The sequence below is a fragment of the Sturnira hondurensis genome, unplaced genomic scaffold (genome assembly GCF_014824575.4).
Source record: "Sturnira hondurensis isolate 20B ecotype Veracruz unplaced genomic scaffold, ASM1482457v3 Scaffold0021143, whole genome shotgun sequence".
NCBI lineage: Eukaryota > Metazoa > Chordata > Mammalia > Chiroptera > Phyllostomidae > Sturnira > Sturnira hondurensis.
Genome location: NW_028093774.1, coordinates 22,180,971 through 22,205,079, shown reverse-complemented (window position 1 = coordinate 22,205,079; position 24,109 = coordinate 22,180,971). Strand labels below are relative to the sequence as shown.

The 24,109-nt window shown below is 49.3% G+C and overlaps 1 protein-coding gene across 4 annotated transcripts in view; it reads right to left on the bottom strand.

Moving 5' to 3' along the window:
* Nucleotides 1-24,109, bottom strand: part of DPF3 (double PHD fingers 3) — a 237,377-nt gene that overhangs the window by 81,147 nt on the left and 132,121 nt on the right. For all 4 annotated transcript variants that reach the window (XR_005064363.1, XR_005064364.1, XM_037031625.1 and 1 more), the window contains exons 4-6: nucleotides 21,392-21,519; nucleotides 15,146-15,241; nucleotides 7,837-7,915 (exon numbers count right to left, since the gene is read on the bottom strand). Coding sequence is in view for 2 of the 4 variants with exons in the window: in XM_037031625.1 (XP_036887520.1) it covers nucleotides 7,837-7,915; nucleotides 15,146-15,241; nucleotides 21,392-21,519 (303 nt within the window). In the remaining 2 variants the exon portion in view is untranslated. The remainder of the gene's footprint in view (nucleotides 1-7,836; nucleotides 7,916-15,145; nucleotides 15,242-21,391; nucleotides 21,520-24,109) is intronic.

Below are 24,109 nucleotides of genomic sequence, written 5' to 3'. Positions count from 1 at the left end.
TCAGTGAAACTCTGCCTGGCGGTGTGTGATTACTCCCTAATGCAGTATCGGCCTCATCCTTCCAACTATCTCAGAGACGGCGGAAGTACGGAAAAGGCAAAGGTGGAAGAAACATCCACGGAGCCCAGACCATGTGCAAACGTCTTTATACATCTTATCACATGTCGCTTTCCCAGCTGTGTACCGCCCCCCAATGCACACCTGAAGGAATGGAGACTCCCACCACAAATGATTTTCTTTAAAATTTTCTTTAGAATTTGACCTCAGTTTTCTCCCTCCAAAGCCAAAGTTCATTCTTCTTCTCCTCCACCTGGCTCTCTTCGTCACGGGCAGGGCTGACCTTGCACCTGCTTCCCTCTATCCCCACCAGGGAATCAAGTGAGAGAAATCAAAGGCTGTGCATCGGGCCCTTTGGCCTCACGGTTCTGCTTCTAGGAAACAGCAAAAGCATGATGCAGAGATATAACTGCAATATTATTTTAATACCGAAAATTTTTAAGCTGTCTCAACATCCAACAAATGGAACATGGAGCAAGCTGTGGCATGTTAATACTTTACAAGCACTTTATAGTCCTAAAACATCACCATACAAAATCTTTATTGACATGGAAAAATATTCTTCATGTATTTTGAATAGAGGATTTTGAATAGAGGGAGAGAGTATGTATCATACATCGTGCATGTGTGTGGACAAAGACACAGAATCCTGAAGTATACAACATAACAATATGTAAGTTATGTCTGAGGACTATCATTATAGATCATTTTTTTTTCATTTTTAATCCTCAGCTGAGGACATGCTTATTGACTTTAGAGAGGGGAGAAGGGAGGGAGAGAGAAAAGGAGAAAAATGTAGAGGTGAAAGAGAAACATCATTCGGTGCCTCTCATACGCCCCCAACCAGGGACAGTACCCACAACCTTTCTGTTTACTGGACGATGCTCCGACCAACTGAGCCAACGCTGCCCGGGGCGAGAGTATGGGCAATTTTTCTTTTTTCCCTTTAAGCTTATCTGTAATTTCTGGTTTTTCTGCAATGAACACATACTATTTCCATTTAAAAGACTTTAATAAAAAGAATCTCCACAAATGTTACTATCTACCCTGTTACTGGTCATCCACATCTTAATAGGAATTATTTGCCACAAAGTTTGCATCAAGTTAACAGCTAGCTGAGAGCAAGGATCTAACTGGATGAGACAATAATTCAAGAGGGTATGAGATACAGCCCAGAAGAGGCAAACCTAACTTTTGTGGCCAACGGGCAAGATTCTCCAGAAAGCTAGAGGAGTGGGGGAAGTGGGAGGGGGAGACAGGCCGTGGCAGCGAAAAAAAGAGAAACGAGGCAATGAGGATATCAAAGAGAAAGTTTAGCCCCTCTCCAGCTACGCCTCTGGCCAGCCCTGCTGGGACAGTCTACAACCTGTGTCCATGACATGATGGCATTTAAATATTTAAACAGACCAGCTTTGCTATAACAAATGCACTCAATCTCCAGAGATCAATCCCATGCCACGGGCCCTTCTCCACAAATCAAGTTTCTGGGGCACAGAGCCTCTCCACTCCTCCTCCCAATACCCCACGCAAGGACCTGCAAGATAATAGCTGTGACAACTGAGTGATGAGCCTGGCTTCCCTTCACTGACAAGGGCAGCCAGCCTGAAGGCCGCAGTGATTGGCTTTTCCACTGCAGCTTGAAGCTAAAAGCACATGAGTCTTAGAGAATGTGGAGCCTTCATGCCCTCAAAAAAATTTTAATAAGACTGCAATAGTCCTCTGATTCCCTCTGTGCACTCAGGTATGGGGAAACCCAGACAAATTTTACGGAGGCTGCAGCTGAGCAGACTTTCTGGGACTGTCCTCGTGCACACTGTGCGCCCCACGCACCAATCCTCCCATCCCGTGGCTCCCCTGGTCCAGGGCCCAGCAGAGGTTCTATGATACGCCACAGCCCAGCCAACACTTTGTCTCCTGGGTGAAGAGCCTCACGGTCAAGCCAGTGCCGGGAAGAAAGGAGCCCAGAGTGTGGAGGAGAGCTGGTCAGGGAGGTGAGCCTCAGGAAGGGAGCCACCCTCCCCACCAAGTAAGGAAATACTGCACCAGAGCCACTGAGCGTGGAACCAGGACCGGACCTCTGGATTCCTTGCTGTGTGCCCGCGCCCCTCCTCCCTCCAGCACGCCCCAGCCAAGAGGAGCAGGAAAGGACCCCAGAAGCTACTCTGACACTGCCACACAGGATGGAGTCACACCTCCACAGATTTCTAGACGGGAGATGATACTGAAGAGATCACGTTTTCAGTCACAGGCCATACATATACCATCAAAAATGTGTGTCCGAGGGATAACAGTGGTGGAGACCAAAGTTCTTACTGACATGAAGGCCGAATTGGGAGGACTCGCTCCTGATGTGTGGATACTGGCCATGACTCAGAGATGAGTCATGCTCTCAGCCTTTTGTCATTAATCCACCTTAATGTCTCAGTTTGGGGGGGGTGGGGGGATGTAAAAGGCTCAACACTATGTAATCCATTTCATTCCACTTCAATTATAATTACTGTCCGACTCCAGCTTGCCAATCTGACACCACGAAGCCATCTGTCAAGAGTGGACTGGGCCTCACCTTACACACAAGGCATGTAGAGAGAAACCAAACTCCAGGAAGGAGGGCATTTTCACCTGCAGTTGGTGTGGAAATGTCCTTGGGTATGTTGGGTCCAGACTTGAGGAAACCAGGACTCATCCCAGCTTTAGCATTTAACCAGCTGTGTGACCTTAGACAAGTCCCTTCACCTCTCTGAGCCTGCTTTTTCATAGAAATTGAAGTCAACTGGTCCTGCCTTTCAAGGTTGGTACTAAGATTTACAGAAAAAAATGTATGTAAAATGCTTATTATCCTTAGCACAGTACTCTGCACTGTGAGAGCCCATTAGCAGGAGTTACTGCCATGATCTGAAAGAAAAAAAACTGGGAACACGTGATCAAATGTAGGCGAGGAGGAGGAGAAACTAGAAATCCTGTGCACTGCTGGTGGGAATGCAGCATCAGTGCAGCCTCTGTGGAAAACAGTAGGCAGGTTCCTCAAAACATTAAAAATAGAACTACCGTATGATCCGGCAATTCCACATCTGGGTATTTACCCTAAAGAACTGAAAACATGAGCTCAAAGAGATATCCGCACTCCTCTGTGCACTGCGGCTCTACGGACATAAGCCAGATGTGGAAACAACCTTTCATTCCTGGTTGAGGAATGAAAAAGAAAATGAGATACACACACACAATGGAACACTACTCATCCTTTAAAAAGTGGGATTCTTCACTGTGCAACGACATGGATGAACCTTGAGGACATTATACTAAGTAAAATAACCAGGCACAGTTAAGAACAAATACTGCCTGATCCCACCATTATAAGGTATCTTATAAAAAGACAAAAGTCGTAGCATTTAAAGGGTAGAAGAGGCACAGAGTCTGCATCGAGCGCGATGACTAAGCCCCAGAGATCTGCTGTGCAACACGGTGCCTGTATTCAACAACAAGGTGCCTGTATTCAACAATACATACACTTAAACATTTGTTGAGAGGATAGATCTCATGTTAAATGTTCTTTTAGATTAAATTTAACATTTAAATGCTCTGTAAAAACTAAAATTGATTTTTAAAGAAAACCTTAAAGAGAAAAACAGCTTCACAAATCCTTTCCACTGTGCCTGGCCAAAGGGTAAATGTGTGCCTTGCCGTAAGTGGCTAGGGCTCAGAAACAAAATGTTCTTCCTCTACCTGAATCTCACCCATCACCACCATTTTTCTTATGATGCTCCTTGAACAAAGAAAATGGAAAAGCAGGTCTCTCGTCAGAAGTCTGCCCCGCTGACACTAACAGAAAATTCAGGGTCAGGCGCAGTTAGGAAAAGAAGAGATGAACTCTTGAAATGATTTTTAAAACATCCCAGTAACCCAAACGCAGGGGCTCCTTCCACACGCCTATCTCCAGTCATTGCACCACATGCAAAAGGGGGCTAACGATGCTGTTAACATTTAAAACTATTAAATAAACCGGCGCCCAGTGCTGAATTGCTGCGTTTTCCACGGGACTGCTGAGTTTTTTATCAATGCTGAAAGAACTGGAAAGATTCTGAAGAGGCCAACTAAAACAATGACGCATGCCAGTGGCACTCTGCCTGGAGGATTCCTAGAGACTCTAGAACTTCCAGATGCAAAAAACAGGGATTAAAAAAAAAAGGGCTGAGCAGTCGGCCAGAAATCTTCAAGCAGACTAGTCACTCTCAAAAGTCAGTATTCATAGGTCTTCCCTCGAGAGCTCCCAAATATGCAGGTTCCTGGGCCCGCTCCCAGCGGTTCCAGTGCAAGGGTTCTGGTGCGAGGCCTGGGAATCCACGTTTTAATAAACACCTCGGTTACCTCTGCACCAACGGTCCCAATCCACACTTCGACAAACACGACAGCCTCTCCTACAAAGTTATACAGTGCTTTGTTTGTGGGTAAGAATGCTTTTCCTTCCACGACAGATTGAAAGAGAACAAACAACTTCAATCCTTAAGCCTGGTAAACTTTTAGGATAATTAACAGACTGGTTACTTGCCAGAAAACGAAGTATCCATTTACACACATACCATGGATGGGCAAAAAAAATAAATCATGTTCAGATGATTTAATGGTTCCCTGAGATGAAATAAATTCAACAACTGACTGAAAGGCAATAGGCAAACTATCTATCACCTGCAGTGAACAGCTAAGATAATATTTCCACCATCCACCATGAACGGGAAGCTTGGACCAAGAACATAACAGGACAACTATATTTAAGAGATATATATACCAGGAAGGGTTAAATACAATCCCATCTGAAAAGGAGCTATTACTAATCCACATAAGCCTGGGAAGAGGTACTGGTAGGATCCAAGGTGGCCTAATAGTTTCATAAATAACTTGAAAGAAGGAGTGAGGATTATGCAAATCAAACCAGAGATGATACAAAAATGGCAGCGATCACAAATCTGTGGAGAATAAAATTTAACTACTGGGCAATGTCTTTAAATTTGCCTTTATTGAATCCTGTATATTGAAGTCACATATTATTGTATCTCTTTATTGAGACTCCACAGGGCCAAATGCCAAGTGGTTTACAGGCGAAGAAATACTCAGATGCAGGCACACAGACTGGCGCTAGCCACCTTCCGGCCATGAGGGGCATCCCTGACACGGGCACAGTGCAGCGGGCAGTCAGGTACCTCTACACTCTACAGGTGTGGGTGGGGTTACGAAGTGATGTGTGAAATAAATAAGGCAGTGTGTCTGTGACCCTTTGAGCCAACTTGCCTTGGTGTTACTTCCAAAGGGAGTGCTAAGCTTAAATGTAAACCCAGAAGGGACTTCAGAGCAGGCTGTCACAGAGATTATGGGATGTGGCTCCAGGTAAACCAAGAATACAAGGAGATGCCTGTCATGAGTGCCTCCAGAATAGACAAAATGCTCATGTACCTGTTTGATGGGAAAAGGAAAAGATACACGAAAGATAAGGGGGCCTGTGGAAGACAAAATTTTCTGCTCCTATTAAGGAAAACAATCATTCAAAGCACCATTAGAATCATGGAAGAAAGGTCAGCTTATGGTAACACCATCCCTGGGGACATTCAAGGAGGTGACCAGACACCTCTCTACTTAGGATGCATTAGAGGTTATTAAAAGCATTCCTTGCTGAGTTCAGGGGTGCGGGGTGGGCCTTGTGACCTCTCCAAAGGTCATTCCTGTCCCAAAGGATCACATGTCTGAAGGGCACCAGATAAAAATAAAGTCTATTAATCACTGAGCTGCCACACAGTTTCCTAAGAGCCAGAAAGAGAAGGGCAATCGAGGGTGGACCTTGCTCTGCCCAGGGAGGAAAAGGGAGGCTGTGCCTGTGCAGGCAGAGCCAAGAAATCAGCCGCAGAGACTTCCAGAAAACCAGCATCAGGCCTGTGATCAAGCCTCCCAAGTACAAAGGCATAAACAGAAGGAGGAAAGACCCCGTGGGGAGGGGAACAGGAAAAGCAAATGACATTGAGAGCCCCTGAAACAAAGTCACCGGAGCTGGGGGAGAGGGTGTGACGCAAGCACTTTGTGCCGAAAGAGGGAGCCAGGCAAGACAGGGTCACCCATAAAGGACGCTTTGTGGAGGCAGACATCAGACAAAGGAGTGAGGAGAGGGACTGAGAGGTGGGAGAGGGAGGACGCACGCAGCAGGCCTGGGAATACAGGGGATTATTACTGGCTGGGAATCCAACGAGAGGTGCAGTAATTCCACTATCTAGGGTAGGAGAAAAATCATATAATAAAAATAAAGCTTTTAAAGAGAGAAATCTAGGGACAAAGCCCCAGTTCCAAAGCAGTTGGCATTCTTGCTAGCTGAGCTGCTCCAGCCCTAGTCGGAAGGCCTGTTTGGTGGGGTCTGAAGGATGCTCCCCAGCCCAGAGCCAGTTTCCCCAGGGTCCGCACGCGTGGGCTTTTACAAACCCCATTCAGGAAGACCCAGACCAAAGCAGGCACCTCCTGGTATTGCAAGAGGGATCAGACCCCATGCCCTGCTCTCTCCTCACCCTAAAATGAAACTGCTTTGGGGTGCAGATGTTACCTACAGTTGTCTCAGCAATGTCACCTGCATGGTGTATTAAGAGCCAAATGGGAGTCATGGAGTTTGAGGTCTTCTAGCAAAATGTTCTCCAACCAGCTGTCATCCCACCAGACACAGAACAACTTTTTGAAGTTTAAAGAGGCCGGCGAAGAGGAAGGAAAGTGGCACCACCCCCAAAGCACTCCCTGGGCCCCATCCTCCCGGTCCTCTCCCTACTTCCACAAAGGCTGCAGACACTGGCAAGGTGGGCGGACGCCCACAGAGACCACAGCACCAGGGCCCTGCCTCAGCCACTGTTCTGCCATTCTCACTGTCACCCCTTCAGTGCGAGAGCAGAGATCTGCACCCTCAGAGAAACAGAAGATGGGAAGGGGAGATGGTCAGGGAGTGCAGTTTGGAGGGCGGCGCTTGCCATGGAATGAGCAGATGGTGGCCAATACAAGTCAGAAGATAACCAGGGCGAGGATTTTACACCCACCATCCAGTGCTCTGGTAGGAGAGACAGGCAAAAGCTCTCTGGGCTGACAGCAAAGCCCCAAATCTGGAGGTTTCTGGAGATCCGCCCACTGCCACTGCTCCAGCGTGCTCTCCCTCAGCCCTCCCCAGCTGTCTGGGGACCCTAAACCCAGGCACCAGGCAGACACTTGTCCAAAAGATGTTTCTGAATCAATCAAGCAAGGCTGGAGATGGACTGAGGGCCACTTATTAACTAAGTCATCCTCGGAGGAAGAGTCATAACTTGCCCTAAGTAGGACAGGAGAAAGACCAGAAGAAGGAAATTAAAGGGAAACAAATGAGGAAAAAAAGCCACAGGAACTAAGTACATGTCTTAGAGGATTCTGAGTTATGCCTTTGTAAATCTCTGAAACTGACTGAGAAATGGGGGGTGCACCTTAAGGAGACGGAGCGAAAGAAGAGAACCGGAAGGCACAAAGTAGGGTTAGGGTTCGACCCGAGAGGAGTGCAGCACCCAAGGCAAGGAGCCCTCCCCCCCACCAAGCTGGCTCCCCTCCAGCAGGAAGCTGGGGGCAGAGGGAGTGAGAGGAGGCAGTGACTGTGCTGGGGGGCAAGCACGTGAGCTGGGGTGCAGGCCCCAGTGGAGGGGCCAGCAGCCTAAGGCTGGGGGCTGACAGCCAGGGAAGCACAGGGAACGGTGGGGCAGGGCAGGGCAGGGGCAGGAGAAGGAAGGCGGCTTCGCCTGTACTTACTGTCACAGACATAGGGTTTGTCGTGGTCTTCCTGAGAGGCGGGGTCATGCCTCCTCCTGCCACCTGCAGAGCCACGGGCCTGGGGAGACATTGGGGGATCACGAAGCGGGTTATTCTGATAATCGCCACAGTCCCTGAGCAGGTGCTCTGGGAGGCCCTGAGTGCCTCACCCGCATCTCCTCGCTCAGCTTTCATCAAGTCTGTCCCAACACCCACCCCTTGGTACAGGCCAGGAAACAGACCCAGAGAAGTTAGGTAACTTGCCCCAAATGGCTCACCTACTCAGTTCCTAGGGGGAGGTGCTACCATTAGATCGGAAGCCTGAGGCAATTAGGGTAAGTAGCTTGTGAAGGTCACTCAGCTACCAAGTGCAGAGTCAGGAATTACCTCAGGACAGTCTCACTGCAAACCCTCTAACAACCAAATTCCTGTGCTCTGCTGTTGCTAGTAGGATCTCTTCCTCCAACTCCTCAACGTTCCAGCTTTGTCGATACTGAACACTGATACGGAACACAGATGGCACCCTGCTCCCTACAGCTGACCTGATGGGCATATTGGAGCAAGTGGCATAATCACAGTTACCAGGCCAAGCTCCTCTGTTCCACTCTTCTGCTCAGGTCTCTCAGGAGCCAGCCAGACTCGGCATGGGGCACAGGGCATGAGCCTGGGGAGAGTGAGGGGCTCCCCTTCCCTGCTCAGCCGCCTCCACAGGCGTGAGCTTCAGAGGAGGCCACCCTGTGCAGTCTGCCTTGAGCCTCCAGCCAGCGACAGAAACCCTGACTGTTCACGGTTTCCTGAAGTTGGACCACTGACACCACCACCCCGTGGAGGACGCCAGAAAGGGCCGGCATGACCCGGGCAGGGGCCGGATGAGCACTCCCTCTGAGGGCACAGGAGACCAGCTAGAGAGGGAACTGGCAGCTTTGCAGCCCCGGGACGGCAGCTGCCAGAATGCGGCGAGGTTTATTTTTAAACCTCTGCAGGCCCCACACTGGTCACGTGTGTAGCACCCTCGCCTCCTCGGGTCATTCTCTGGTAATTAGCAGCAGTGAACTCCCCACCAAGGAAAGGGCCTGCTGGGGTCTTTGGGGACAGAGAGAGAGACAAAACAGATGAGAAGTAAAACACGGCAGCAACCTGGGGTGCAGGGAAATGGGGACTTGTAGGGCCCTGGCCTGGAAAAGCAGCCCTAGGGATTTCAGGGTCAAAACACCTCAAATGTTCTCATTCCCATTCATTCTCCTATTCTCTCTCTCTCTCTCAAACACACACACAATCAACACCACCTGGCAAGTCACCACCTCCACCACTTCCTCAGCTTGTCTCCAAAACAAATTACAAAATTCCACCTCCCCCCTTTCCTCCCTCCCACTGCTCTTTCCCTCCCAGCCCCTCACCACTACACACGCGCGCACACACACACATAGCCAGCAACCCCTCCCCTCACCCTCATTACTCAGAGTTGACCCGAAGAGGGAGCTGTGAGGTGTACAGGAAATCACCCTGGGGCGCCCATGACACCAAGCCTGTCCCCTCCAGCTGCCCTTGCCCCCCACCCCCATGCTCCCTCGGTGAAGCCAGGGACAGCTTGGCATGTGCAGCCCGCAGCCCTGTCACAGTCGCCTCCAAGCAGGTGAGAGCAAGTCAGGCAGAATGCCGAGACAACAGCAGGCTCAGGAGGCGCTCTGAGAGACTAAAAACACCGCCGGGGACAAGGACGAGTTCTGTGGAACTGGAAGCACGGAGCTCCAGCCAGTGGGAAGGGGAGGCACCAGGGCTTCTTTTCATTCTGCAGGACTGACCAGCAGGGCGACTACGGGCTTCCAGTCTCCCTATACCTCAGTGTCCTCAACTGCAAGATGGGGCTCTGCCTCCACTCTGTCCTGCCCAATCCAACTAGACAAAAGCAGTGAAGGACAGGAAGCCCCAGTCAATCATTCACTGTCATCTTAAAACCCACTGACATGTCCAATGGCGATCTAGTGCCAATCCCCTTAGTTTCTCAAGTTCATGCTGTGTCCCCAGGGCTTCGTTTTTTAATGATCCCTGTCAGGGTCCAGCCTCTCTGCCCACCCCCATCCAATCCATGCTTTATCCCTGTTAACATCCCACACCCCTAAGAATCATCATCTTGCCACAGAGGAGTAAAAACAGCATTAACGTTAAAGTCAGACACAGGTTCAAACACCAGCCATGTGTCTTTGGACAAGTTATCTTCCTAAGTTTTATCTTTCTTCACTGTCAAACGGACACGGCGGCACCTCCCCTGCACAAGTACAAAGGGTGTGTGAAACCGCAGGGGTCAGTGCTGTGTCTACAGGAAGTGCTCGGCAAATGATGTCCCTCCTCGCCCAAGCTGATCTCTCCTTCCTCTGAACTCTTCTTACTGCATTTGGTTAGTGCACAGTGAGGCCTGCTGCTTTCTAATTGCATCATGGCTATCAGCATTTTGTCCTCAATTTAATCCCAGCATCCTTGAGAGCAGAGACACATTTCACCCTTTATTACGAATCCCCAACACTTAGCACGATGCTGGGCACGGCATCCACAGCTCTTTCACATACACCAGTTCAATTAATCCGACAATACATGAGTTTGAGCAAATTATATCATTCCCATTTGGCACTTGATCAAACAGGTCCAGGGAGGGTCCATAACTTGCCCACAATCACAGAGCCAGCAGAAGAAGCAGGACCAAGGTCTTCGGACTCTGTTGTAGAGAACTCTGAACCCCACGCAAAATCAGTTCTCCCTCTTTGAGAACCGCCCACCCCCACTCCACACATGTCCCATTCACACGGTGGAAGGCACTGACAGTCATAACTGTACAACATGACCTGCTCCCATGATCACAGCTGACTGGCTGCCTCAGGAGTGGACACCTGACCTAAGCTGGACAAACTGGATTCTAACTCCAAAGAATTTGGAGTTGGGAAACAGTGACCTAGTTATAGCACAGGCCACCAGAACTAGGAACCCACCGATTCAGAAACTACAGGGGCCATGTGCACAGAGAAGCAGAAAAAGTAGTCTTGTGGGAGAAGAATGAAGGACGGAGAAGTAGGGGCCAGAGCTTCCTGGGTGCCTCACTCTCCCAATCCTGAACTCTCGCCTCTCTCTTGCCCTTGTCAGGGCTGAACCTTCGACGACTGCTCAAAGCTGGAGCAACAGCCCAGCAGCCTTTCAAGTATTTCCCACTTCTGCTTAAGCTGTTGCGGTTCCTGTAATGGAAAGACCCTCGACTGGCACAGCGCAGAGCATGAGCTCCTCTTACACCAGCTGTTCTGGAATAGTCCAGGGTCACTGGGGGTCCCTGGGACCCTTCAGGGACTCTGTCAAGTCAAAGCCATTTTCGTAGTAGTACTAAACGCCACTGAAATTGCCCACTATAATCCTCTCACAGACGCACAGTGGGGTTTTACAGAGGCTACGTGGCGTGATGATGTCATCGCTCTGTGTGCTTCTGTGTTGTTAAGTCTAACATTTTTGTTTTAATTTCTAATCCCCTAAGTACCACTAGTTATAGTGGTACCACTAGTTATAACCTACCACAACAACAGCTTTCGGAGAGCTCTCAGTTATTTTTAAGAATTCCTGAGACCAAAAAAACACAAAAACTTTCACTGCTCTATCTCATTGCTCTTTAAAGTGTGGTCCTCGCTTTAGGTCCTCACTTTAACCAGCAACATGGGGCTTCTCCACCAGGCCAGACCTCAGTCCCCACCACCAGACCCACTGCCCCCAGACCCACTGCATCAGACTCTGCAGGTGACTAAGGTCACCAGGTGCTTCACATGCATGGTCAAGTCTGAGAACCACTGGACCACACCATGTGCATCCATAAACACTGACAGACTGACCCACAATACTCTCGTGGATGACTCGTAGGAATTTGTACACTTTAAAGAGCATGGATTTCTTGGACTAAAATTACCATAGACACAATCATTAACTGATGGAGAAACGGAGGTCCAGAGTTCGCATAAAATTTGGCAAAAGTCACAGAAGTTATGAAATTCACCCACAGGCTGTTCTTGTAAGCTCCCCTCAGGCTTGGCCTCGGTGGGCACAGGAGGCAGCCTGGGGCCTTACTGAAGTGCAGACTTGAATTCAGTCCATCCAGGATGAACGGTGGGGTCTTGCTCTTCTAATGATCTCCTAGGTGACATTGATGCTGGGTCCAGAGGTCACACACTGAGATGCACGGCCTTAAATGGCCTTTCAGTCCTGACACAGAAATGGGTGTGGCTGTTCTCCGGCAGCCAGCAGCAGCTTGAAAACACCGTGTGAAAGGCAGCTTAACCGAGCGGCTTCATACCCTACTCCAGCCCAGGCAGGCTCACCTACACTCTTCCAGGTCCTCCCAGGGCTCCCACCATGGTGACATGTCCACAATGTCACTGCACAATGTGTAGCATTCAACTGCCCCTTAGACAACACCAGGTGGGCCGGGAGCTGGTCCAGGCCCCATCCAGCCCCCTCACTGTGCTCAGGTTTCCTCTCGCCTCCCACAAAGCTGAAATATGGCTTCCGTCATTCAAAAAAGTGGTCACTGGCCACATGCTGGAGATGGGACCATGCCTGACCTGGTGGGAAAAGCACAGATCTATGTTCAAACCCTGCCTTCTTCCTTACCAGGTGGGGTGACTTTGAGCAAGTCCCTTAACCTCTGTGGAAACAGTAACACCGGCTCCCAGGAATGAAAGCTGCAGTGCTGGCAACAGAAACGCCAATGAGCCACGTGTGTCATCTTACATCTCCTGGGAGACACGGTTTTTTAAAAAAGAGTAAGAAAAAGAAACAGGTGCAATTAATTTTAATATTTTACTTAACCCCATATAGCCAAATATTATCATTTCAATATGTAATTAATATAAAAATATTGAACATGAAGGAGATGTTCTGTATTCTTTTCATACTACATCTTCGAAATCTGATGTGTACTTTACGTTTACAGCACGTTTCAATTTGAACTCTAGCAACATTTTAAGTGCTCGGGAGCCACGCGTGGCCAGGGCAGTGAACGAAGCATGAGGTCCACAGTTGTCGCTCTCTGCGTGGTAGCTCTGACTGTAGAGAGAGCCTTACCACACCGCCTGGGGCACAGTAAGCGCACAGGAAATGAACATGCTGCTGCCCCTATGGCTGCCGTTCTCACAAGACTCCCTCATCCACAGTCGATGGCTGGGAGTCCAACCATCCATGTTCAGGTTGGGAATGGAGAAGCTGTGAAGACCCTTCCCCTTCCACAATCTACTCACGTAACTTTGGTTTGGGCTGAGAGAAGAAGGGAAGGGAAGGGAAGGGAAGGAAGAAGGCCTGGAGGTGATACAGGCCATAAAGGCGAATAGCTCTTGAAGTTCACTAAAAGCCCCAATTCTAAAAGCCTCCTAAGGCCATTCTAAAGCCTCCTTTAATGACAGAATTAGATATTCATTATTTTGTAACCTCCAGTGAAATCATGGGTCCCGGCAAGTTCATCAATGGCTGCTGAACGGATCAGGTGGAAACTCAGGGAACTTCTCGGGGTGGGAGAAGGGAGGGTAAGGCTGACACCACCCAGAAGCGCCGTCTAATCAAGTCTGCCGCCACCAGAAGCGGAGCCACTGGGCAACACCGCCTCCTGACGCCATGCAGCACGAAGCACACACCACACCTCAGAAAGTCCTCCCCACAAAACAGTATTTACACACACACCAATATGTGAATCCAATCCGATCGCTAACCAAACCAATTTTCAGGAAACAGAGGAAGAGGAACACTTTAAATACCACACTTTAAATACCACCAGTCTGCCAAACCTAGGGACTGAGGAGTTCCTCCAGACCGACCACCCAACTTCAACAAACGAATGGCATGGAGAAAAAATGTGTGTGTGTGTGTGGTAGGGCACAGAAAAGACAGGGTACATCTCAGAATCCAAGAGGCTTAAGTTTCAAACAAAACAACTGTAAAAGACACAGTTTTTTAAGAAAATGAGGGAGAGATGGTCAGGGGCTGGATAGTAGATACTGGAACGGTTGTTCTTATTGGGTATGATAGTGACATGTCAGAGATACACACTGAAGTATATATGCTTTCAAACATTTCACACATAAAAAAACAAACATGCAAATCAACAAAAAGGGGAGGAAAAGAAGAGGAAACAAGACTGTCAAGTCGGTGATCAATGAGAAAGCTGGGAGCCAACTACATCAGGTGTGTGGCATCAGACAACCACTCTGCCTGGACTGTGAGTCCAGCTTCCGCCAACAGGTCTGGGGCAATTCGGCACAGCGTGGGCAGTGCTGGACCACCTGCACCATGACCTAGAAACCTGGTTACCCTACAGCTTTCCAGACCCCACCCCAGACCTCCTAAGTCAGAACTTCTGAGACCAGGTCTTGGGAATCTGCGCTGACAGGCTGTCCTGGTGATTCTGCTATGTATTGCACTAAGGCGCAAGAAACACAGGGATAGGCGAGCAGGCCGACTTATCACTAGATCCAACCCTCGGGTCACCCAGGGCCAGCATCTTGTCCGTGACAAAAGTGACAGTCCTGCCTAGAGCCTCGAGGAGCCAGACAGAACCAAGAGTCGATTCTCTACATGAAAAGTGGCAATTTAGCCCTGGGGGACCCTCTCTACCTGGTTTCTGTCAGATGCCCTTGCAGACCCCACCCCCAAACTGACCACCAAGAGCCGCTTTGGGCTTGAATGTGAGGACTCTGGAGGACCAATCTCAGGACTTGCAATCACCACCCTGGTTTGGTTCCCTCACCTCAAGAGCCATTCTCATATTTTTATTCCTTCTACCGTACATTTCCCCTCAGCCATTCCCCAGGCTTCTGGCATTTTCTTGCCACATTCCATGACCACCAGCTTCCAAAGACCAGTCCATACCTGCTTGGGAACCATCCGCGGTGGTCCTACTCTCTGCCTAATAAAATACACCCCACAGTAAGCGTCCTAACCCTGCCCCTCTGGGACACTCCCAAGGACAGGAAACTTTCCGCCTTCTTTCATGAGCAAGCAGCAGGAACACTGTCCCACCTTCCTTGTTCTCCACCCTCACCTCCACCCCACCTCCCACTTTCCCCAAACCCTCGGCGTCCCCTTGGGCCACCCTCTGCCTCTCCTCCCTCCTGCCAGCTCTACACTCTTACATACTACCACCTAAGACCAGAGCCCATCCGGGGTTTTCCTCTGAGTGCTCTGCAAGGGAACCCACGGATATGGTGCAGCGGGACTTCGAGTCTGGGGACCAGTGTCTTGAGTGACCTTGGCTTCCCTGACCACTCTCACACACCCTCATGGCACCCTCGCTTACCCGTCCTCTGGTCCTGTTCTTTCGCTTAGGAATATCTTCTTCTAAATCCTCTTCTTCATTTCCTTCTTCTACATTTTCATCATTTTCCAAAACTCTCTGAAATGACAAGAAAATGAAGAGAGGGAATAAGAATAAAGCGTAAAACAGATAACCACCAGAGGGTAATTTGGCGGATATTCCATTTTGTTGTGTTTTAACAGAGTAGAGATGCTGCCATTCCTTAGGGACCAGGGCTCCCCACATGCTGCCCAGGGTTTCAGAGCTCGCTGATGCCAACTTTCTCCCAGCCCCTGGCGCCCCTTCCCGGCAAGTCCCCCCAGAACACTGACCTTTCACAAGTTGGTCTTTGGACCAAGAAGGGTTTTCTAAAAACAAAATGCTCTGGTAGGAACAATTTTCTATGTGGACCTAGATGTTTTGTCAAAACTTTCTTTAGTGTAATTTTTCTTTTGTTCCTAAATATGAGAATAGGTTTCTCCCTCCCCTGCCATGCTGGACCCCTGCCCTGTTTGATAAAAATAAGTAACTTCCTGTTCATCTGACCATAATTTGACATTAATGTGTTTTTCATAATCACCCATTGTTATGTAAGGGGGGAAAAAGCATTTATTTTCATTACAGAACATTACTTGTAATGGAGCTTAAAGATCCTAAGTTTGACTCTCTCCAACAGCTCTACAGGTCATACTGTATAGAAGAGAATCCCATTTTCACTTTGCAGGTGAACACACTGAGGCTGAAAACTCATTTGATTTCTCAAGATTGTCCAGCAAACCCATGACCAAAGCAAGGTCAGGTTGATCAGCTCAGAGTTTCCCATTTGTTTTTTCATCCCTAAAGATGCCAAGGTGTATCATGGCGTACCCTTCCTGTATGGACCTGAGCACCTCACTCCCTTTGCGGGTGCTACGGATCTCTAGGTTTAAGGGAAAGATAAAAGACTGTGGCAATAGACGACCCATTCCCCACAGTGGGAGAATGGGAGAAAAGAACACAGAACTCACTGGACTGCATGTCAGGAACCCTGGTGGTTTCTTTGCGGGCCTCTTTCCCCAATTACAAAACAGAAATTCACTCATTCAACCAACAAATGTTTGTCTAGTGCTGACTAAATTGCAGGTGCCGTGCTAGATAAGCCACAAAGTGGCTACAGTCCAGGCTCCAAACAGCTTTGGAAAAGCACAGATTTAAACAACACAGATAACCAAGTACAACCGCTACAAAAACAGTGACGAGCAAGTTCAAACTGTTCGTAAGAGGGTGATACAAGGAAATTTAACTAACCCGAGGGTCAGGTAAGGCTTACCTAAAAAAAGTGACCTAAGAAAGTTGAGCTGTAAGGAGAGAAAAGACCAGCTTGCAATGGAGACAGGGTTAGGGAGAAAAAGAAGTATTCCAGACAGACAGAAAACAGCATGAACAATCGCCCTGAGGCAGGGAGGGGAACAACATGACTTGTCCAGGAGCAAAAAGAAGCCCAATGTGAGAGCTCAGAGGCTCAGGAAGAGGTTAGTGTTAAGATGAGCTAGTAAAGCAGGTGGGCACCATGCTACACAGGACTGCAGCACCCACTCTGTGGTGATGGTGCGACAACCACACAGCTATGAAAAGGCCTAAAAAGCAGCTCGGACCACACTGATATCCGGTGGTATCACCGTCATTGTTCAAGTGGCCTCCTGGGCAATGCCTCTGGCCTGCGCTCAAAGCAGAAAGCCCAGGAGTGGAGTTACCACTGACCTCCTCCCACTGCCTTCTCACCAGAGAATTCTGTTCCAATCACAGAGGTCAGGATACTGCTAATTACCAAATTCTCCCAAAGAACTCAAAGCAGGTCTAGACAGTTCTTCTGTGGCTGCTCCACTAGGTTTATTTGGGAAGCCATCAGCGGATGGCACTTCCGAGTCTCTGGGCCAAATAACAGAGAAGCTGTTATTGGTGTTATTGTAGGCCAGAGGTGGTGCTGGACACCACTCTGGCCTACACCTGGGAAATGCTACGTGGGTCCAGGGCAAGCCTCCTGGCCTCCCTGCATCCTGGCTTGACTGGGAAGCGGGAACATGAACAATATAAGGAGACTGGTCAAATGCTCTGCAGCCTTTGGTAAACAGATATAGTTATATTACGACTACTGTTACTATGCATATAGCCATCTTGCAAACTTTCTGGGTCTTAAAGTCACTCAATCATGGTAAGTTCTAAGTGCCTCAAATTTAAAGGCCATGGCCTGTAGCACCTCAGCACTATCCTGACTCCCCTCGTTTTCCATTATGAAGATCTGTATTCCCTGCAATGTGGACTCCAGACTGCAGAGTGAAAGACCGCTGAAGGCAGCCGAGCAAGCCCACAGAAGAGCTGCACAGCCTCAGTGTCCAGGAGCAAACCGATTTCTCCCCCAGGCTCCAGCCCTCCCTCTTCCCAACACCCTCTTTATGTCTCCAGGCCTCCGCTGTGAGGGCCAGTGTGTCTGCATTTCCTGCAGCAGGGCCTGACACCAGAAGCCTCTCTAAATAGCTGGGGGGGCAGGGGGGGAAAGGAGAGTTGCTAACAAACAAAGGTTGCATTCAGGGCACAGGAAGGAGAGGGGTATCCTGTGTTAGGCGTGAAGGGCAGAGGTGCCCCACTACAGAGACAGCTGATCCTCCAGTAACGCACTAGCATTCCCCGTCCAAGGACATTAGCTGGGAAACAAACACATTTTAAAATAACTTTCTCCCTGTTACTCTAAACAGTCTTTATGGTGGTGATAACAATGGTTCGTGGTGGTGGTGTTTTGTTTTGTTTTAAGAATTATTTTTAAAGATTCCATTATCTCTGGCCTGGAACACTGCAGAAAACTCCCAATTTCCTTTCTTCCATGACTGGCCCTGGATCCCGTCTCCTCTCCATGAGAAGACCAGAGGCCTATGTCAATGAAACATAAGTTCACTGCCTGGAGTAAAATGCTCCACATGGCTTCCTGAAATCAAAAGCACGTCTGAGGAGGCTGGAGTGGTCTGGACGCACCCCTCCTACTGCATTCGAGCCCTTCTTCCCTGGCCTTGCCCCCACCACGGAGGCCCTCTGTCTGTTCTCTTAACACCACGGAGCTCAGACCTACCTTGATGCCTTCGAGCTACCTGTTCAACCCAGAAAGCTCCTCCCTAAAATCCTCACTTTGCTGGCTCCTTCTCATGCCATAGGACTGAGGTTAAATTCCTGTGTAACACACTCCCTGGAATCTGTTCTTTCTCTTACACTGAATCTTTATACTCTGTTCTTTCCATGGTATTGATCCTGAAATGCAACTGTTCTATTGGTTTACTTGCTTTCTGTCTGTAAGTCACACCGGACTGCAAGTATGAGCGGAGGTGACAAGTCTGTCCTGGTTTCTCTCTTTCCCCAGAACCTAGCACAGTGCCTGCTCAGGAAAGGCACTCAATAAACTTCAGTTGAATGAATGAATAAAAAAAAAATCAACAAAACTTTCCATTTACCACAAATGCAAACTCATTTGGCTTATAGTCCTGGCACAGGAAAAGGCAGCCCCATGCTCTGACACAGCAGACATTCGGTTTACATCACAGACGGTGGGGACGATGATTCCACAATTGACCCAAGTACTGGCCCAACGCTGTGTGAGAAGAGCTCACACCACCACCAGCTTGACAGGGAAAGGGCTCTGAAGCATCGAGGCTTCTGGGCAATGGTTCTGCGCCTCTCACTGATTCAGTCCCATTACACTAAACGAGAAAAAATACTCTACTAGGAAATACAGATGTTGACTTCAAAGATCTGAAAATCCACAAATGGAGGGTAATAGATAAATAGCAAAAAAAAAAAAAAAATACTAGATACCCTAAATGCCAGGGGCAAGAAGACTCCGGCTACGAGGGGATGGAGAAGGGCTTCATGGGGAAGGAGGCACTGGGGCTGAGCCTAACGGATGAGTGGGCCCGGCACACAGGGAGACGGAAGGAAGGTACATCAGCTAAAGGGCACAGCGTGACCAGAGGCACAGAAGGAGGACAGCTGAGAACAGAGGGAGGAAAGGAGCAGTGCGGCAAGGGAGCCTGAAAACCAGGTTAGGAGCAGAGAGCAGAGGCCTGGAAAGAACACACTCGTCGTTTTGGATTTACTTAGTAGGAAACAAAAAGTGTCTTAGCTGCATCTTCTTAGCAAGGGGGTGACACAAGTAGAACTTTGTCTCAGGATGAAAGGCCAGCTCGGCGTAGGCAGAGTTGGAGAGGGGAAGGACAGGGCACGAGCCCCCTCAGGAATATGTCCCCTCACGCACCCTCTCAATAAATATCCATTGTCTGCCAGGCACTGTCTGGATGTTTGAGACAGATTAGTGAACAAGACAGACAAAGACTGCTGCTCTTGAGGAGTCTGCGGTCTACTGTACGGTAACAGAAAATAAACGAAGTACATTAGAACACGGTACACGGTGCTATATACCAAAGTACGCAGTGGTAAGAGCTGCAGGGAAACAGGGAAGCAGCGGAAGACACGGCAGTGCTGCGGGGTGGCTGGTGCAGGGCGTGGTGTCACGTACAGCGGTCAGGATACACACAGCTCAGAGAAAAGGGAGACGGAGGCAAACACTTGCAGAAGGTGAGGGAGTGAAAAAACCTCCACGTTTGGGGAGAGGACTCTGCGGGAGAGAAGCAGCCAGAGCAAAGCCCAGAGGCGGGGGTGTGCCTGCTCAGCTCCAGGAGCAGCACCAAGGGCTCGGAGTGCCTGGAGCGGAGGGGGAGAGTCAAAGAGACAGGTGAGGGGTCCCCAACTTCCACTCAGTGAGAACAGGGGCCCTAGCAGGGTTGGGAGCACAGGAATGCCAGCATCCGACTGAAAATTTAAAGGGGTTCCTCCCAGCCCAGCCATCAGCAGGGAGGCCATTTAGAGAGCCATCCCGACAGTTCGGACAGGAGGCGAGAGTGCCTCGGAGCAGCGTAGTAGCCCTGGATGTGGTGAGAAGGGGCTACGCTCTAGATTTATGTTGTGGGCACAGTCGGCAGGATTCCTGATGAGCTGGATGTTCTGTGCAAGAGAAAGGCACCGAAGATCACTCCAAGGTGTCAGACAAATAAAAGTGATGGTTAACAAGGATCTGCACTAGGGTGGGGCTCTGTGAAGTCACAGAAGAAACAACTAGAAGCCATGTCTTGACAACCAAATGGAAAAGATCTAACCATTCATCTGAACACAGGAACGCCAGACTCACTGATTCATTCAACACCTTCTTGAGACCTAACTCTCCCAGACACAGGCAAGACCAAGGGCACAGTGATGAGCTTGGCAGCATATTCGATGGAACTAAAAAGACTGGGAGCATTTAGGAGGCAAACCAAACATTCAAGTTATTAATTTAACTATAATGTTAATGAATATATAAATATTAAGTTAGGTTGAAATTCATAAACATGCTATATATTACATATACATAAAATATAAATATATAAATTTAATATAAATGCAATCTAATTTTTTAAATTTTTGTTCAAGTAGTTTTCTGTCTTGTGTTCCCAGCCCTGCCCACTCCCGAAATGCAATGTAATTTTAATCATCTCATTATGAACACTATTATCTAATACTTGTATTACTTAACATTATTACAACACTCTGCCCAACATTATAAGCAACAACAGGGATCCAAGTCAGCGAGACGAGGAATGGGGAGAGCACACCACTATAATCCTGCCTGATGACAGCCTTACCAGCCTGAAGAGTGGGTGGCGAACACAGGGGGCCAGGAGCCACGAACCCTGCTTGGAGGGTGACTTCTGACTGGCCTTAAAGAAGGAGTGGGTAGTGTAAGGAAATACAGCAAGGACAGGGTGTGAGGCTGGGAGAAAGGGTGCCTGAGGCAGGGACTCACTCGGCTGGCACCAGCTAACGCAAACAACACTGAGGCTTTGAGCCTGGTCTATGGCTGCACACTACACGGGGGTGAGGATTCCATCTGTTTTGCTCCCCACTGTGCCCCCAGGACCTAGCACCATGCCTGGCACCCAGCTGGGCCCCAAGATACACTGAGTACATAAGTAGGGAGACCAGGGAAGAGAAGTGGATTTGAGAGGAACAACGACATCTTCTGGGAGAGTTAAAACCCGAAAAGAGTCTTCCAGCCTCCCGGCAGCTGCGCCAGGAGGCAGGCTGAGACGCAGCTCCGGCCCTGGAGAAGAGCGCCCGAGCCGGTGCTGGAGCTCTGGAAGCACCACGACGATGCTCCAGGGGAGCCCTCCACCCTCAGCGGGCACAGAATACCTGTATTTCCTGGATGCTCTCCTCCTCTCTGGCGTCCACCTTCTTCTCAACCCCTTCACCTCGGAGCAAGGCTTCCAGCGTGGTGCTCTCTGAGGTGAATCCATCCTTCTTCAGGGGCAGTTCCACTTCTGAAATACAAGGACAGAGAAGCAGAGTCAGGCCCCTAGAAACAGTGGCAAGAGGAACAGGAGATGGCCCTTGAGGACATGCAGGAACCAGAGCTCTGGAGCAGGACCCGAGGCCGCCTGCGCTCTCTCCTTGGAGAAGAACAGGACGAGAAGAACAGGACGTGGCAGCCCAGCTGCCCCGACTCCAGCCCTGCCCGCTCCCTCGGAGGCAGCAGAGGTGGAGCAGCAGGGGAGCCAGACGGACGTGGAATCAGACGGCCAGGGTCTCTGTCCAGCTTCTGCCCTCTCCAGCCCTGTGACTTTGGGCAAGGCCCAAGGACCCCAGAACCCTTATTTGCATCTACAAAGTGAGGAAAATGATGCCAAGCACCCTACGTGGCTCTTTTGTGTGGCAAAAACGTGCCCTTTAACATTTAAATTCTTTGAAAACGCAAAAGCAGTACACCAACACCGGCCGCGCCTCTTGGTAATCTCTTCCTCTAGCCCAGCCCATCTGGCAACTCCGTGACCTCCCCTCAGCCATGCAAGCTGCCCAGCTCCAGGCTGCTCCATGAAAAGCTATTTCAACTCAGAGAGGCTGTTCTTAACAACTCACCGGGGAAGCAAAGGCCTCGAAAGCGAGGGGAGAGAAAGACCAAGCACAGATGCCTCCTAGGCCCCCCTCTGCACACCAGGGCCTTTTTTCCTGAAGATGTCAGGAGTTCGGTCGACAACCTGGGGGCGTGAAGTTATGGGGCCAGCAAGCAGTGGCAGCCAGAGCTGGCCTGCCCAGGAGAGGCACCAGAGAGAAGCTGATCCCCTTTCTCAATGTGTCCTCAAACTGCTAACCCAAAGGAGGAGTTTTTCTGTTTCATTAAAAACAGAAATCTCGGGCACAAGTGATCATATTATAAAATATTCCTCCCCCCTCTCCTCTGATCCTGTACCTCCTCCCGCTCCCCTGACAGTTAGATGTGTGGTCCCTACCCTGTATCAGGTAAAATGGGTGCAAGAATATGGGGGAATGATGGCCCAGAAACCAGTCAGACAAATGAGTAGCCGATCTGTAGGGGGATCAGTGCAGGAACTATTCACAGAAGTGTGGGCACTAGTAAGGGAACAACAGCAAATGGTGAAGCACCCTGGGGGAGTTCCCTTACCACTGGTGCCCTTACCACTGCTATTCCTGGAGGAACAGAGGGGCAGTGTCTGCAAGAACCTGGAGGGGGCACCATCACAGAGCTCCCAGCTAGGAGCTGTGGCTTGTAGCAGAAGCGCCCTGCCTGCCCCTCTACTGAGCTCCTGGGTCAGAGAATGGAGCATAGCAACACATGCCCAGCCTCTCTTTCCTTCCATCCTTATCTCTCTGCCCTGCCCTGCCCTCCCACTGGCCAACCTCAACCAGACACTGGAGAGCAAGGGATCCTTGTTGATGGAACCCACTGAGGTCAACTTCCTGGATCCCAGGACAGTGTGAAAAAGAACAAGAGTGGATCTGGGGGAGCAAATGAAAATCACCAACCCAATCAAGCCCTGCTCCACCTGGCTTTATTCCAACTCAAATGGAACTCTACCTACCCCTTCCATCTCCTCCACCAGAAGCAGATGCAAGCTGACCAGTCCACAGGGAAGAGGCACTCCGCATCGCACCAAAATTGAAGGAACACACATCCATGGCGACTAGCCCCAGAAGAAGGCAGAAAGGAGAAAGAGTAGCTAAAGTCTCGAGAGACAGGGCCTTTGGGATTTCTCTTGCCAAAAGAGGCGAGCAGAGGATCCAACTCCACCAAGCAGCAATACCATCACATCAACCACCTCTAAAACTCGTCCATCCACCTAGTCATTCAACAAATATTTACTGGGCATCTGCTTCCTGACAACTGCTGTAAGGGAATGAGGTCCACAGGAGGAGAGCCAAATGAAGACAGTGCTGGCCCTTAGGTCGGTCACAGTCTAAAGAGACGGACGTTAACCACTAAGCACAAAATAAATGTGCAATTACAAGTGGTAGTAAGAACTATGGAGGAAGCAACACAGGCATTACGCACTACATACCAAATAAACATACAACTACAAATTACAATAGGCGCTGTGAAGGAAATATCAGGTGGGGGGTTCTCCTTCCGATCACAGAGCAGGGAAGGCCCGAGTGAAGTTGACTTTTTCTGAAAAAGCCAACTGTTTGCTTTAAAGGGTTCAGAAGGTACAACTTCAGAGCCTGCTCTGATGACATATTCTTCCTCCCAAGTCGGAAAAGGCTTCCAAATGTCGAGTCTAAGACAATGAAAGTGTTATAAATGCTGCCTCATCCAATCCTCAGTCAAAAGACAACAGTTGGTCACCATTCCTCAAAAATTATACTAATCACTCAAGTATATATTTGAAATTCATATTTCAGTATCCCCTTAGCCTTCAGAACACTAAATAAATCTTATTTCCAGAACTGCACATTTTGAGCAAAAAAAACCTTACAGATCATCTGCTTTAATCATCTTATTTTATCAGTGAGTCAACTGAGAGGCTTTGAGAAGAAACTTCATCAAAGTAACACTGTAGAACAAGAATGCAACCAAATGATCGTTTCTAGATGCCACTGAGACCACGACAAGAG